This window comes from Anabas testudineus, chromosome 15, assembly GCF_900324465.2.
Source record: "Anabas testudineus chromosome 15, fAnaTes1.2, whole genome shotgun sequence".
Lineage (NCBI taxonomy): Eukaryota > Metazoa > Chordata > Actinopteri > Anabantiformes > Anabantidae > Anabas > Anabas testudineus.
The window spans coordinates 221,026-239,280 of NC_046624.1; the positions used below are offsets into that span (position 1 = coordinate 221,026).

Consider the following 18,255-nt stretch of genomic DNA (forward strand, 5'->3'; position numbering starts at 1 on the left):
TGAAAGTTCAAAATTATCGTTGACAAACATTACCAGTTAGAAATACCTAGGCTAGAGCTAAGCTAACATTAAGTTTTACTACTTACATTTGCATTACAAACCAAAATACAGAGAAAACAGCAGAGAAAGGGACAGAATTAGCCCATAGTGTTAGCCGCATCATAGATGCGGGATCATAGTTCATCAAGTTACATTTACTTGTTCACTATCTGTTCATAAAAGTTCTGTTGTATAGAAATGTTTGGTCATCTATGCAAACATTAATTACAGCTGTGAGGTCTAAGTTGGTAATATGTAACCAAAGCTGGTTATATAACCAAGTAAGACTGGAGCTAACTTCATGTTTCACTACTTTGTTACTATAGTGTTACCAACCAAAGTAGTTAACACTAACCGTATTCAGCTTTAGCCACATGTTACACTTAACACAGTTATTTACACAAGCTTGTTTACTGACCTTTTAGAACATCCTGATGGAAAGGTTTGTACGTCTGAATGGACTTTGCTGAAAACCCGCCTCATAGGCCAGTGAGCCTCTAGGCCAGACTCCAGCCGACCTCAATATAACAGCATAATAAACTCCCTGTTTCCAGGGCATCAAGAAGGACGCTGTGACATGACCTCCGCTACCTCACCACCGTGCTTCTGGATAGAAGGTGGGAGGACATGGTGGGGTTCAGGAGGTGTCTGTCGTGGTTGCAGTAGCGGGTGGACTCGGTGCCGGGGTTGGACCTCTTGCACGCCTGCGCCCACACATTGCCTTTGCGCTCGAAGTAGCTGTGTGTACGAGTGCTTTATTTTTGTGTGTGAATGTGTGGGAATGGGTGTGTGGATATGTATTATGTATTAGAAGCTGAGCCAGCACCATCAGGCCTTTTTATTTATTTTATTTTTTTTTAATTTTTTTTTAGCAACAGGAGGCAGCTGCTGGCTGGTCGTGTGTGGTGCCCTGGGTGTCACTGCAATGCCCCTCGGGGCCGATGGACCTGGCCCAGTATGAGTAGGGTGGAGGAGCAGGGCAAGCAACAGAGTCAGTCAGGGACCTGGTTCTGTTCACCCCATTACTCCACTCCCCAGCTACACTAGGGCTATGAGGGGCTTCTTCTCTGCACGGGGTTGGGATAACGGATTGCTTAACGGTCGTCCCCAAAACTGTCCCACCCGGACCTGAATGCCCCTTAGTTTTAACTGCATTAGACACACATTCACCCAGGGCTTTGAGGGTGCCTCTCCCAGGGGCTGGTGGATGGATTTAACTTCACTGTGGTTCCATCCGTCGGTCCCCCTGCAGGGATTAGCCTACCCTCAATGCTCCTTATACTTCATCACATACACACACATACAATTAGGGTCCGGGGGTGAGGCTGCATAGCTCACGAATCGGCACTGGTGGAGACTGGGGGCGTTGCCTATTAGACACCAGCTGTCAGCCAACGGCGGTGCTCCTGGACATCTCCCCCATTTTAATGCACTTTAGCGTCCTACACAGACTTATACATATTACATCATATACACAGACAAGCTGGGGGGGCAAATATGGGGTATGCTTGTCGCTGTCAAACAGGATGGTGGCTATGTCCCATCCTTGCCACCTTGACAGGATCACTGGCGGCAGTTGGGGGCATGCTTGCGCTTCCGCATCCGCATCCACACACACGCAACACAAGCATGGAACACCATGGTGGGGACTGCAGTACTGCTGCTGCATGTGATAGTGAGATGTGGTATATTTGCTTGTGCTTGAACTGGTTGATATATGTTGTATCTTTGCACTGTGCTCTGCTCACTATTACTATTACTTCTGTTGCAATTATTGTTCTTGCTACAGTTAATATCATTACTATCATTATTAATGTTATTATTGGTTGTTTTTCTTATTATGACGATGTGTATTGAATTATTATTATTTACTCATTGTTTTTTTCTCCTTTTTTCTATTAATGTATTATACTATTATTTCTTCCTTTTTGTGTGTTTGTATTGTTCCTGGTTGTAATATTTTTAGGTATGTCTCCTTATCTTTGTCCTCCTCTGTCTAGTAGCTGCCCACATTCAAACCCTTGACCCTGACCATTGCCTACAGAGTGGTCAATTGAACAGCCCCTGCTTACCTGAACTCCCTCATCCAGATCTACAATTTCTCCCACCCACTGCGCTCCACCAATGAACAAAGTCTTGTGGTCCCCCCACCTTGCCTCAAAAGATCCCAGGCTAAGTTCTTCAGCATAGTAGTTTCACAATGGCAGAGCGACGTACCCACCACTGCATGCTCAGCAGCTTCATTTCCACTTCTCTTCTGCACTTAAATCTAATAAACAATTCCTATCTTGCATTGCATCTTGTAAAACTGAGGCAATTCGTCCTATTTGCTCTTTGCAAATGCACTACCCTGGGGGACACCATCATTGATGATCCTTTGGACCAAGTGATTTAACCATGCCACAAAGTGATCAGCAATGGTAACAGGTCAGTACAATTAGCTATGTTGCATGCAGCAAGTAAAAAATAAAAAAAGCCCATATGTCACTAATATTACAGATGTAACGGTTCTGAAACAGAACTGCCACTAACCCACTGCCACCGGCATCACATGTCCCACATATTAACAACAACTTATTTGCAAAGTTGATGTAGTATCCCTTCTACAAAATCTGATACTATAGGACATCTGTATTGTGAGGCATTCAGGGACAGTACAGAGTGTAGACTTCAATAGTGTTTAGTGTTCCAAACTGTTGGTCATTTAGTAAAACCCTGGGCCAAACTAAATAATGCATGACTTAAACGATGGTTCATAATTTGATTTGAATTGAACTGTGAATTTGCAGAAAGGCTAGCCAATAAATAAAACTATACAAAAAGAGTACCTGTATCTGGTTGTCATGCTCCTGTCACTTGGATCCATATAGCTCCCATTTAGCCCCTCAGCCAGTCTTACCTGGTTCAGTGCAGTTTTTCTCAGGGTCAGAATAAAGCTTGGATTCGTTGTCGTAGACCTCTTGTAGAAGGTGACGACTCTCCCACCTCGCCCCCTCCACGGCCACTGAGCTGGAAACATGATATCCTGAAGCAAAACAGAAGATGGACTGAGTAGAATAGTTGAATGATGATTCTTAATCAAAATGACCGGGCAAAACATTACTGGTAACTCTGTCCCAGGGCAGCTGACTTGGTGACTGGCTGCATATCGCTGCATTCGGGAAAGTAGATTTTATGTAACAATAATAACAAAGAAATTCTTTCTATGTTTTGTAGTTTTTACAAATGAACTAGGAGTACTGGCTTTTTATTCTGAATATAAATGCATAAATAGTTTGAAAAGTCCACACACATACAGAAACAGACTAATGGCCATGTTGTAGAAGCTCTCGATTCCACAGTTAATTAACGTTCCTGAATACGCCAAAGCTTCCCTCTCCCCATAGAACAAAGGCAGATGAGACATGCATCTTGTGTCACCACGTTCCTGCGGGAACATTAGTACGGCAGCACACTGAGTGCCGCGAGGCCGATCATTCCAGCTCAGTCATCTGGGTCACGGTATCCTCAAGCGCCCCACCTCCAGCCCATCTCTTCTCCCACCATGCAACAGGCCCTGACTTAGGTGCAGAGCATGCCAGGGCTTCTATAAATAGCACAGAGCTCTGCTATATTTATCAAAACGCAGAAACATGAAACGTTTTGCAAACATCTACATTACTTATGGGAGAACAGAAAGGTAGTGACTGTGGAGTGGTGAGTGCTGCAGGAAAACAGAGATGCTGAATATAAAACTGAATTACCCCTGTGGATGTTTAATCTCTATTACACTCAGTGATTAGTGAGCAGAACCACTTAATGGCAATACTTTAACGATTCTGAATTTCCCTGTTTGCTTTATTAAAAAAAAGGGATCTTAATCAGTTGAATTTATTATTATTAAATAGGATTGTGTTGCAGAAAATGAAACGTACTTAAATAGTATTATTTTACTATACTAGAGCCATTGATTTATACTAAAATCTCAGTGTATATATAAAAATAACTAAATGTATATCAGATATAAATAAAACACTTCTTAGTTCCTACTAATACGTAAGTGGAGTCGGGTAAAGATGTTGATTCAAATAGGGTAAAATGCTGTCATTTGACCGTCAATTATTGTTTTTTGTTTGTTTTTTCTGTAATTCTAACATATTTTTTGTTGTTGTTTTTGTTGATGGAACCATCTGTAAAACATTAACTGTTCAAAACAATAGTTTGAAAATATTAAATTACAACCTTATTTACAGTGATGTGATGGCACTCGTTCTTTCTTCTTAAACAAATGCTTTTCTCTTCCAGCGTATCTCTTATGAGCTGGGCCAACATTCTCCTAGCCAATGTCCACAAATGTTAAAAAGATGTAAAAGGCATATAATAATGATATATATTACCCCTCTGTCATCTTGCTTTTTACTTGGATTTTACATTATAGTCAGAACCAGGTATGCAGGCTTTACAAATACTGCAGAAAAGACTATTTTCATTTACAACTTAATTACTGTGGAAACAGAGGGCAGTATGATAACATGTTGCCTGTCTTACTATACCAACATCATAAACAATATATTCTGTAAGACCTGGACAAACAAACCTGAAAGCACATGAATGACCAAGTACACTCTGACACACATAAACACAACCTTTATTATCAGCTGCAAAAGAAATGTGCATTTTCAACTACAACACAATCACTGCAGAGCTTAGCTGGGCAGCAGCTCTTGCACATATTGTGTTTAGTAATACAGATAGACCCAAGGAGTTAAATCCAACTCTAAAAGTGACAAAGCTTCTATACAGCAGTGACACTATTTGCCCTTAGCTCTTCCCCTGAGTGAATCCTTCTATGTGTGTCTGACACAGAAGATACTGACTGACTCCACAAGCATTCTCCCTATATCTCTGTCAATAATAACTTGAGTGTGTGCTCCATTTCACTGCACTCACTCAAGTTCACACAGGCATCAAATCAACATAGTCAAACCTCAGTGAACGTTTTAGGTGGCTAGTGGTCCAGCGAAGCGGAATGCATTGCCACTGCTGAGGTTACCATGGTGATGTGACGTAACAGATAAGACGCTGGGGGTGTTGGGGGAGGTGCATGACATAACATGGAGTAACTCACAAACACAGGATGACAAACCAAACTGAAAGGACATGCTATCATATGTGCTGTGCATCTCCATCAGTCACACAGAGAAACACACTCAGGCTCATTTTAGCAGCTCTTACTGTAGGAGCTAAATATGGGAGAAATTAATGTGAGCCATGTGCATCAGAAGCATGTCAGCAGCTAAAAAAATGCATCCTTTTCAATGTGAACATTAATTTGAAAGTCACATTTTGATTTTCATATTCATGTCTGCCTGTAAATAGCTCCAAAGCATCCTAATGCACAGTTTGCAGGACTGAGCATTTTTTAGCTCCACTGGAAAAGTATTGTGATGAAGACCAGTCTACTAAATTATCATAGTGTCTTTATTTATTAAGTTGCTGTGTGTTTGTGTACCGCAGTGGTTCATTATGGTAATGTATCTTGCCTTACTGGAATATGGAAGCACCAACACTTCGATAAGAGAACAATTAGTACAATATTAGAAAACAAGAGCAATAGTAGAAAATTGGAACGAAAGAAAAACTTTTGAACAGTATTAAATATAACTGTAGATTTTTGTGTCCTTGATAAACAATTGTTTGTCCATGCCATGTATCTTAAGATCCAATCTGATTTTCCTTTCAATTTGGGCTGCATGTGGGCTTTCAATAAACACCAACATTTCGGTTTCTAAACAGGAAATACTCCAGGATAATGTTGTGATTTGAATTTATTGAACATACTCCTCAGAGGATAAACCCTGGCCATTATGTACTGTCAATTTGCTTTCCTATCCTTAGCCTGTCCTCACTGGATATTACAATTTGTATTGCACATTGTAAATAAACTGCAGTACCTTCTTGTAATAACAATCATTAACTGTATATCCTTTCAGACTACTGTACACATTAGCTGTTTTCACATACACTCCCCTCCAAAACAATTGGAACAGTGAGGCCAGTTCCTTTATTTTTGCTGTGGACTGAAAACATGCGTTTGACATCAAAAGATGAATATGAGACAAAAGATCGACATTTTAGCTTTTATTTCCAGGTGTTTACATCTGGATCCAATACACAACTTGGCAGCTTTTGAACATACTCCTTTTTATATGTGAGCATCTGTTTATATAAAATGTTTAATAGTGAACCTTTGTTAACAAGAGACATTAAGCTAAAGGCCCACTACTAGGTTTGGCACAATATATATATATATAATATATAATATCATCGACTTATCATGTGAATCATTTGAACATATATGAATACGATGTAATGACTGTGTCTGTTCCTCGAGCTAAACAAAAAGCTAGAAAAACCCAGAAAGTATGTTTTAATAATTTAATTAACATACAGACCTCAAATTCAGAGCACACTGATTGTTCAGCCAGCACCTCTGATCTGAAGTTAGGACTGTTAAATATTAGATCTCTTACATCTAAAGCTCTTACTGTTAATGAAACTATCACAGATCAGGAGTTTGATATACTCTGTTTAACAGAAACCTGGATTAAACAGGACGAGTATGTAGCTTTAAATGAAGCAACTCCTCCTGGATACAGCTACATTCACCAGCCTCGTCTGACTGGTAGAGGAGGAGGTGTCGCAGTTATTTATAATGATAAACTGACTATCGTACAAAAGCATGTACACAAATTTAAAGCTTTTGAATGTCTTTATAGTAACATAACAAGTATAGATACAAATATAAAGTCTGCTCAGCCGATCCCGCTAATTATCATTTACAGACCCCCAGGGCCCTACTCTGAATTTCTTTGTGAATTTGCAGATTTCCTTTCTAACCTAGTTGTTTCTGTAGACAAAGCGTTAATTGCTGGAGATTTTAATATTCACTTTGAGAATCCAGAAGACCCTCTGAGAACAGCATTTATGTCCATATTGGACTCGCTAGGAGTAGATCAGTGTGTAGTAGGACCCACTCATAAAGCGGGTCACACCTTAGATTTAATAATATCATTCGGTTTAAGTATAAGAAATTTACTTACGCTCCCACTGTCTGAAGTTATCTCAGACCACTATCTTGTTTCAACTACAGTGTGTCATATTAACAATGTATACTCAGCGCCGCGCTATCGCATTAAACGTACATTTACATCAACTACCGCACAGAGCTTTATTAGTAATCTTCCAGAGTTATCAACTTTGATTGGATCACCGTCTGACACCACAGAACTAGACCAGGCGACTGAATATCTCGAGTCGTCATTACGTTATACCTTAGATAATGTAGCTCCAGTTAAAAGAAAAGTCATCAGAGATAAGAAACTTGCTCCTTGGTATACACGCGCGTCTTAAAACAGACTACTCGAAAGTTAGAACGTAAATGGCGCCAAACTAAATTGTTAGTATTCCAGATAGCGTGGAAGGAGAGCATCCTGAACTATAAAAAAGCTCTTAGTGCAGCTAGATCAACGTATCTCTCCACTCTCATAAAAAACAACAAAAACAACCCTAGATTTTTATTTAATACAGTAGCCAAATTAACTAGAAAGAAAACTACTGCAGATATCTCCACAACAACGTTGTGCAGTAGTGAGGACTTCATGAACTTTTTCAGTAACAAAATTGTAAATATAAGGCAGAAAATTCAAGCTTTAAAACCAGACAATTTAGTTGACGCAGGTGACGAGCTAACCTCAGCAGATCAGTACCTAGATTACTTTACTCCTCTTGAAGAGAATGAACTAATTTCACTCATCTCTTCCGCAAAATCTTCAACCTGTACATTAGACCCTATACCGACACACTTTCTAAAACAGATAGTGCCACAAATAATAGAACCCCTGCTGACAATCATAAATTCCTCACTTAGCTGTGGGTATGTCCCAAAGTGTTTTAAATTAGCAGTTATTAAACCGCTAATCAAGAAACCTGATCTCGACCCTTGTCAGCTGTCAAATTACAGGCCGATATCAAACCTCCCATTTATCTCAAAGATTCTCGAAAAGATAGTAGCTGGGCAGCTATCCTCGTATCTTCATAGAAATAACATACATGAACTCTATCAGTCAGGATTTAGGCCTCATCACAGCACAGAGACGGCCCTTGTTAAAGTAGTAAATGACCTCCTATTGGCCTCTGATCAGGGTAGTGTCTCTATGCTTGTGCTACTCGATCTCAGTGCAGCTTTCGACACCATTGACCATAGTATTCTCCTTCACAGACTAGAAAATGTTGTTGGAATTAGGGGAACGGCCCTCTCCTGGCTTAGGTCCTATTTGACTGATCGTTACCAGTATGTAGATCTAAATGGCGATTACTCCACATGCTCTCCAGTGGAGTTTGGTGTTCCACAGGGTTCAGTTTTAGGCCCCCTGCTTTTTTCCCTCTACATGCTTCCTCTGGGCAACATTATCCGTAACCATGGTATTAACTTTCATTGTTATGCTGACGACACACAGTTATATGTTTCATCAAAACCAGATGAGATCAAACTGCTTAATAAAGTTGAGCAATGTGTAAAGGATATACGAGACTGGATGCTAATTAACTTCCTTCTGCTAAATCCTGATAAGACAGAAGTACTAGTTATAGGATCATCTGCAGCTAGAAGCAAGATGTTAGACCACACCGTAACTCTAGATGGCCTTTCCGTTACATCTAGTGCAACAGTCAAAGACCTTGGTGTGATTCTAGATTCCAGTCTTTCATTTGAAGCTCATGTAGATAATGTCACCAGGACAGCTTTCTTTCACCTCAGAAATATTGCCAAGATAAGGAATATTTTGTCACTAAATGATGCAGAAAAATTAGTCCATGCTTTCATCACCTCTAGGTTGGACTACTGTAATGCCTTACTGTCTGGCTGTTCAACCAGGTGCATAAACAAGCTTCAGTTAGTTCAGAATGCAGCAGCGAGAGTCTTCACTCGAACCAGAAGATACGATCACATCTCGCCTATCTTATCTACACTTCATTGGCTCCCCGTGAAATTTCGCATTGATTTTAAAATACTACTTTTGACATTTAAAGCATTAAATGGTCTTGCGCCGCATTATCTAAGTGAACTGCTAGTGTCTTATGATCCACCACGCCTACTTCGCTCAAAGGATCCTGGCTGCCTGTCAGTACCTCGTATCCTAAAAACTACAGCTGGGGGCAGAGCTTTTTCTTACAAAGCCCCAAAGTTATGGAATAGCCTTCCAAATAGCGTTCGGGACTCAGACACAGTCTCAGTGTTTAAGTCTAGGATGAAAACCTACCGATTTAGTCAAGCATTTGAGTAAATAGATCTGGGAAGGACTCATGGACGTAGAGCATTATGGTGAACTGGTATGTTTAGACGCTGTCTTCCCAACTCTCACTGATCACTCGGGTTTGTTGATGGTGAAGTGTTTGGTTGCTCTACATCCCAGTGCGCCCTCATGTCTGTGTTTTCTTCTGAACCCACCCTTTTAGTTAGGCTGTCATAATTAGTCCTGCCGGAGTCCCTGCTGCACTACACTAAATATACATTCACCTCAAACTTTATCTGACTGTGAATACAACTAACTGCAATCTCTCCTCTTCTCTCTCTTTCCCTCTCCCTCTCTCTTTTCCCTCTTCCTGTCTCTCTGTCGAGCTACACGTCATTCCACCCTTTGCCCTCTGGACCTGTCTGACTCGTCCTGATGCCCAACTTCTGGCTGGAGATCTCGTCGCCTGGATCCACCGTTTGCCCTTTGGGATGCGTTTGGAGACTGGATTGGTCACAAGCTACTATGATGTCGGTCCCGGCCTCGGCGGACGTCGGAAGCTGTTTCTTGGAGGTCTCGACTCAACGCTCGATAGTCAAGGAATGGAACAAGTCTGCCTGCAATAACTAACTGGACTCCATATTAACTTAAAAGACTTTAACTGTTATACTGGACTGCCTGCTGCCTACACAGCATGTAATCACCCATATGAGGATGGGTTCCCTGTTGAGTCTGGTTCCTCTCAAGGTTTCTTCCTGTTGCCTTCTCAGGGAGTTTTTCCTTGCCACTGTCGCCCTCGGCTTGCTCATCAGGGACAATCACATTATTATGACTCATACACATACACTGTTCATGTACTGTTCTATGGTTGTGTAAAGCTGCTTTGTGACAATGTCAATTGAATTAATGGGCAGTAGCTGAGCACACTTGAGAGTTGTACTAGCAAACAAGTGTTACTGTACCTTTAGTGGTAGCCTCTGTTTGAAGGATGCAAGTGAGTTATATAACCACAAAATAATACTTTGTGTGCACACTTTACATTAACAGGTATCATAAGGAGCAGCATTATCAGCAGGTGGTGAGGAGACGTTCACTATACGGGTGTAGGTTATTTGTGTTTCAGAAAGTCCCCATCATTAGCATATGGTTTTAAAATCTGTGTATTATAACTAGTTCTGCAATAAAATACTGTCCAACAAAAGTAAATATTAATATACAGATTTTTTAAAACAGATATTTTAGACAATATGGAACCAGTTGTACTGCACCTGTATTTTGATATCACTCCACTAAAATCACCCGTTTCTTTCAAGCTTCCTTTCTCTCAAACAAATAATTTGTCTAAGTGTCCTATTTGTCTATCTTAAAACGTCATGTAATGCCCATTGCGCCTCACTGTCATGCTTAATTAGCGTGTGTAGCGTATGAGGGGAGTGGATGTATATGTGCAAAGGACCACCACTGCTCTGTGCTGTGTGTACACCTATATACAACTGCCAGCAACAACCTTGTCCTTGGAGAGAAAAGAATCAGGCCATAAGCACATGGCTTGTATGATATGGTGCTATCACATGCTACACGTGATGCCAACACCCTTGGCTCATCGTTAAAGGACATGCAATAACAAGGTAACAGTTTGGAATGTAGTTTTACACTATCAATACCATCTACATACAGTACATACACAGATATACATGTTTTTTATTCAGCTGAGCTGACAATTATAGGACTATACAGGTCATTACACAATGTGTGATGAGAGCATTTACAAACAAGTTATGCGTGTTTTTATTACTGTCTAATAGACACTTGCGGCTTTTCTTTTGGTTATGTGATATTAAATCTGAATACACTGTATTTGGGTTTTCAAATGTTGTTCGGCTGAAACAAGTCACTTGTAGATGATCAATAAATATTTTTAAAAACACGTAGCTCCTGATACTGTTGCTGTAGCTAGTGAGTCAGAGGAAGTTAGCTCCATGGTACAAATCCATAGCTTAAAGCAGAAATAACGTAAGCTGGAAAGGAGGTGGCGTTCCACCAATTTAGATGAATACTGCCTAGCCTGGAAAGATAGTTTAATAATATATAAAAAAAAAGCCCTCTGTAAAGCTAGAACCTCATATTACTCCTCATTAATAGAGGCAAATAAGACCAACCCCAGGTTTATTTTCAGCACTGTAGCCAGGCTGACAAAGAGTCATAGTCATAGTTGAGCCTAGTATTCTGTCAACTCTCAGCAGCAATGAATTTATGAATTTCTTTACAAATAAAATCATAACTATTAGAGAAAAAATTGATCAGATCCTCCCTGCATACAGCATGGACTGTACAACAACTCTAGATTCACCTGTAAGACCACGATCATAAATTACTGCAGAAAACCATGAAATTCCAAAAGGTTCACAAAGTTTTTCTTGCCACTGTATTTATAATAAGAAGCTTCTTAAGATTTTGCAATTTTCTGTGTCTGTCATCTGAGATCAAATTGTGAACTCAATTCAACAATTTACAGATAATTAGACAAAGAAGGAAAAGAACAAGACAAAACAGCTAAGATAAAAATATGAAAACAGACAACTCTGTACTGTCCCTGAACGCCTCTCACCAGACCTGCTGCTGAGCATTTAGTAACACTACATGGTGTTTCTGTCTCGAGGTAAAACCCACTCACAAAGACAAATAATGTTTCCACTTAAGATAAGACTAGAAAAAATATAAAATCTGGCACAGCAGGCTCCCCAGCGAGGTGGGAAAACACCACATAAGGTGATTTCTCTGATGTCCTGCAAGAAAGTGGGTTAAACAGTTTTGCATTATGTACAAAGTGGCGACGTTAACACTTTTCACTACAAAACACACGCGAAATAGCTGAAACGCAGGAACAACAGACAAGACTAATCACATGAATGAATATATGTACTGTATATATAGAAAAACCTGACCTGTGTTAGGCAGACACGGTGAAGCTCCCAAAATCACTAGAGTATACAGCATGTTGCATCAGAAGAAGCCACAGCATGTAGAGTGGCTGCTGTCACTAGGAGCACCACTTCACACTGTATTCACTTTTCCACATAGTCGGGCAGTCAATGTGCTGTTGCAAATCCTGCCTGTCATACTGCCAACTGAGATTCTGAAACACTGCTATGAACACACACATGCTCCAGCTAATTCTTGCTGTGTGATTTCCCATCAATAACTCAATATTAGTGTAAGTGCTTAGAAAGATATGGTCTCCTCTGTTTTACTGCAGAAACAGAAAGAATTTCTAAATGGATTTATTTAATCATGTATGGCTCTGTGATTATAACAGATCAATGTTCATAAAGCCTTTCTTGCTTAACAAACGTGACAGCTGTTAATGGTCTGATTAGCTGACATTGTAAGTAGCGGTGCCTGCTGTGACTGTGTAACAGTGCTGTCATCCCTCTCTCATCTCTCTTTCTGCTTGAAGATGTGGCCCACGCAGGGGGGCTCAGAGGAGCCTTTCTTCCCAGTGATCACGGTCACGCATGGGGACCGAGTATGTATCATCCCCTCTGCTCCTGCCGGGTTTTATTTGAACTTGGCCAATGTGGTAAGACAGCTGTCTTGTCAAATTCTTGAAAAGCACACACACACACACACACACACACACACACAGCACATAATGTCAGTCATCTTGAAACTAAAATGCTGACATCAGAGCATGTTTACACCCTGTAATTCGCACTAGGTATTAGCCAATATTAAAACTTCATACTGTAGCACAATTATCTATTTGAAGTTTAGTTTCAAGTTCAAATACACTTTAGGTAAAGTCACTCTCTCACCTACCTCTTGTTTTTCTCTGTGTTAAAGTGGTAATTATGAGGGAGAGTTATTAGAAGGGAGTACTAATCTTATCATCATGTGCTATAAAAAAACTAGCAGCATATTACACAAAAGGCCTAATGTGAGAGAGAGCCAAGATAAGAAAACCCAGCGGTGCCTTTTGTTTAAGTGTTATTTACACGATTACAAGTAAACGAAAGGAAACAAGGTCCCTGAATGATTTCAATAATAAAACATAATACATATTTTATGTATGTATTGTATGTGTTTTATATTAACATCTTCTCAAAACAGAGATATTTACAGTTGGAGTTTGGTTTGTAAAGAGACAGGGTTGACTTACATTGTGTTGATTTTGGGTCCAAATACACACACAAAATAAAATGAAATGAAATAAATAAATAAATAACACCAAATGCCAAATCTTCTATAAGGTTGTAATTGACAGGGTGACTTGTGAAAAAAGCACATCCTCCTAATAATGCCAGGGAGAAAGTCTTGAAGCAAGTACAACACATGACAGATGTCAAACCATCTTGACTCTGGTTTCTATTTTAATTGGACTTTTCCCACCTTCAGCTTTTCTCTGTGTCTGTTTAGATGAGTAAATACCAGTAAGCAGGTCACACACAGTAACCAACATGATGTCACTCATGTCACAGTGAGTTTTACATAATTGTTATTTTCCCTGTCTTAATCGAACACACGCATTGCAGGACCTAGGTCCAGAACTGGCTGTTCCAAGATCTGTCTCGCACTGCAACACACACCAAATAATATATGAGCTTCAGAGCAGTCGAAAAAAAGTGTCTGTGAAGAAAGATTACACACACACACACACACACACACACACACACACACACACACACACAGACACACACACCCTTCAGTGCAAATAGTCTCTGCAGTGCAGAAATGACTTCAGACAAGGTGGTTACATAATCAGGGTATATTTGCCTAAATAATCCAAAAATGGAGTGTGATGGGGTTGGGGTGAACTTCTGTAGAGAGATAGGTGGTGCAGGAAGCTTTTATTATGTGATTCTTGGAGGATAGGTGCAAAGGTACAAGTCTATAATCAAAATAACCAGGACAGAAGGCATCAACGACAGAACTGCTCCCAAGGAGCAGTTTAAGAAACATCACCAACGTTAATCTAAACTGTGGAAGCTAATTATTACACTTTGCAATTAACCAGAGAAAAGCTATTTCCACTTCTTCCTAAAACTCTCATCTATATTTAATTAATTAGTGAACATGCGACATCGTACAATAATATAACTTGGCAATCTGAAGAATCTGATTCTCTTGACGTTTGGAAAGTATCAGGGCATTTGGGACTACTGAAATCATTACAACGCACGGCCAGTAAACCTATTGTGTCATTAAATAGTCAACACCCTCTATCAGCCAAAGGATTCTGAAGAGAGGAAACTAGCAAGAGAAACATTATAATAAAGACACCAAATCTGCAAAGATGGGAGGACTGTGTTAACAAATCCCATACTGCAAACCTTTAGCACAATCGTGTCAAACAATAAGATATATAAGGTATCAGATCAGAAAACACTTTTTATTGTACATCCTGTCATTCTTAAAGGGCAGTTCACAGTTTGAAACAAATGTCTCATTTGGAGAAAACCAACAACTACATGATTTATTGTGTCTTCTTCCACTGCACCCAAACATAATCTATGTCCTTAGAGCTAAATCTGAATCTCTGCCACTTGCAAACAAACCTTTAATCACACTTGAACAGAATGGCTCAGACAGAGTTTCCTGAATGAAGAACAGGCTGCAGTGTTTCACTCATTATCTTCCCAGTAAGGAGATGAGTATCCTCAGGATATTTGTCTTTTCAGTAGGAAAGACTTTTCTACCCTTATCACTACCACAATAAGCTTCTCTTCAGTTCCTGCACAGTCACCACAGTTACCACACACACATACAGACAGATGGTTAAATTTAATTCAAGTCATTTTAGAGCGTGATTAATCTGATTCGGGTAATTAAAAGAGTAAAGTGTTCCTCTGGTCCTGTTAAGTGCAGGTGAATAGTTCTGTGAGGCTGCCAAAAAGCTCAATCACACATCACCGTGTGCCATCATCGACCAATGAGAGCCATTGAGAGTGAGCCATAAATTGTCCACCACGTTAGTCCAGGCTAAAATCTGCTCGAATCTGCTGAATTCTTCTTCACACAATCTTCTGTGTTGGATATGAGGTGGGCAAAGGCCCACCAACATACATACAGTAGTGTGTCATGGGGTGTTGCTCCTGTTGGAACACTTTCGCAACAAATTTGATGACATATAGATTTTAAATAAACTAAATACTGTATGTTTGTCTACAGACACACATTGCATACATCAACAAATACCTACTCTGTTACCCACTCTAGAGGTGTTTTACTCTAGCGTAGCTAACTGTAAGTTTCAGTTTTCATAACTAGCAAGTTCAACAAACCGTGGCAATTTCCCCTTTTCGAGTGCCCCACATCCAACCCTGTCTCCTAGAAATTATGATCTGTATATTATACAACTATATTGCAAAAGTGTTTTTCTTACCCAAACTCAAATGTGCCTCTGGACTTGAACTCGGGTCTTTGGTATGTCAGTCCTGCACATGATCCATTCACCCCAACCACCTTCTTACAACTGGCTTTCCCTTATGATTATGTTCAAAATCAAAATGTAGTTACTGTTGCAGGAGACAGGGTTGTGACATTGGCCACTTACTTAAATTTGGAACTTAGGAGGCTGAGGCTGAATGTTCTCCACAGCACTTTCACTGCCTTTGACCATGTTTTCAGTGATATAAAACAAACCCATTTTGCAAGCTGAGCCTAAGGCTGTAGCCTACTTTGACCAATCCTGGACAATAAAGGACCCGTCAATTGAGGAGTTTTTAAAGCATAGTCGACAATGGTTTTATTGATTATACATAAGTAAATCCTGAAATCTTACCATGATTTACTGTGAAACCAGTAAATGCTTCCTCCCTACAACTGAGTAAACTCGATCTGCTCATATCATATGCTCCAAAAGAGCAATTCAATAGAATTAATTGGTTATGGCATGTAATGATGTAATGGATGAATAACATGGCTCTCAGTGCACTGTCACTTCAGAGGAATCTAAATTATAGACATTATAGTCAGTCCTGTCATTTGTTCAATAGGACTGCAAGTGCCCCATTCAGGAAAGTGTAGTCTGTGAAACCCTATTAACACAGTTATATCTTTTGGTTTACTGTACATTGTACTACCAACTGTTGTAGTTTGCTGTAGTTCTCTCCAAATGAACCTGTTCAAGATAAAAATGTAGTAACCATTGCAGGAGACAGGATTACAAATGTTTGAACCTGTCTCACAATACAGCTTAATTTTAATCTTAATTAATTAATCTTAATTTTAATCTATAGCCAGCACTCATTTTACTGCGTTATATTGTAATTTGGAGCTGTGAAAACGAATACTTCCGCCTGGATTTTGGGGAAACAGCAGGTCTGTTTCATTTCTAATGTAAAGAGAAAGGCCTCCTCTATTTAGAAAGGCAGAATGTAGAGGATTGATGAGAGATGTACCAGGTCTTTGCTAGTTCATCAATCAAATGCCTAATGAGGACTTTTACAGTGCTTCTCTATATATAGTTGCAGGGCCTACAGGTAAACTTAGGACAGCAGGGAAACATGAATTAAAAAATCTATGGGGTAATTTGCCAATGTAAAGAAATTTCTGGGTTGAGCAGAAAAATCATAGACATAGAGTTAAATGTGTACTATATACGCCAAGTTTCCTTCCTATAAAGTGCAGGAAAAGGAAAACCATGGTTGAGGTATCTTTCAGTCTGTCTTATCCTCATTATTGGGTCCTGTCTAACTATGGGTCATTCCAACACTGCACTTACCACCTCTTTGTAGAGATTCAGAAAGTGCACACTCCACTGGTGTTCCACCTCCACCAAATCAACTGGGAGACAAGTCAGTGGCTGCTCTGTGAATTAAGTGTGATTCCCCAAACTACTGGAAATCTGTATGTGGATGAAGGCACCAAGCCTTAAACTAAGCCTTGTGTCAATGGGGATTGCCAACACACTACATAACAATAAGCGTAATACATAATGAGAAGGATCAGGTCATTAGAGAACAGGGATAGGAAAGGAGGGAGGCAATGAGAGGAGAAATGCAATGAAGGGAATGAGAAGAGCATGAAGATGCAAAGGACAAAGACAGAAGTCCACAGAACCTTATACAGCTGTGAAGACTTCTGCAGGGATGGACCCCTCTCTTCAACTCTTCCTCCTTTCATGTGTCTCTCCAAATCATGTGAGGATCCCAGAATACACATATAGCGGGTGCTAAAATTGGCTTTGTGGCTAGGTGATATATTAGCTAGGGCGTATTTGGGGAGTGAGGGAACAACACAGAGGTAGAAAGAGAAATAGCTCCTAATGTTTAAGCACACTTAATACTAATAAAGTACATAATTCAGTAACCCCTACTCAGACTTGCTCATCCATCACAAGTAAGCTCCCAATGTGTTATGTGTGTAACGATATGATTTAAAAAAAGAAGATGTGGAAACAGCCCCCGTGGGTTAGAGATAAAACTATTCTTAGCAATTATAGGGACAAGCAGGAGACAAGGACACATATACACAAACTTACACTAAATCTTGTGAGGATTTGTGTTGCTTCTCTGATTTTAATGTACTACCAATATAAGTATCAAACAAACTCATCAACAGCTTTGAATCACCACAACAGTGTTTTTCCACAATTACCTGGATTGACAATATCTTCTGTGCCATTTACAAGGTCTATAACATTACACCCCTTATATACAGTGGCAACAAAAAGTATGTGAACCTTTTGGAATTGTCATGGTTTTCTGCATTCATTTGTCATAAAATGTGATCTTTCCACTCACCCCAACCGGTCAAGGCAGATGGCCGCCCACTATGAGCCTGGTTCTGCTGGAGGTTTCTTCCTCTAAAGGGAGTTTTTCCTCTCCACTGTTGCCTAAAGCTTGCTCAAATGGGATTGTTGGGTTTTCTCTATAATTTTTTGTATAAATATTTTCTGTAAGGTCTTAAACCTTACACTGTAAAGTGCCTTGAGATAACTTCT

The 18,255-nt window shown here is 39.9% G+C and overlaps 1 protein-coding gene across 1 annotated transcript in view; it reads right to left on the reverse strand.

Annotated features, from left to right (window-relative positions):
* LOC113158610 (sodium/potassium/calcium exchanger 3-like) overlaps positions 1 to 18,255 on the reverse strand; it is a 107,330-nt gene that overhangs the window by 71,665 nt on the left and 17,410 nt on the right. Inside the window, exon 2 of the mRNA XM_026354643.1 lies at positions 2,939 to 3,064. Within this exon, the coding sequence (XP_026210428.1) occupies positions 2,939 to 3,064 (126 nt within the window). The remainder of the gene's footprint in view (positions 1 to 2,938; positions 3,065 to 18,255) is intronic.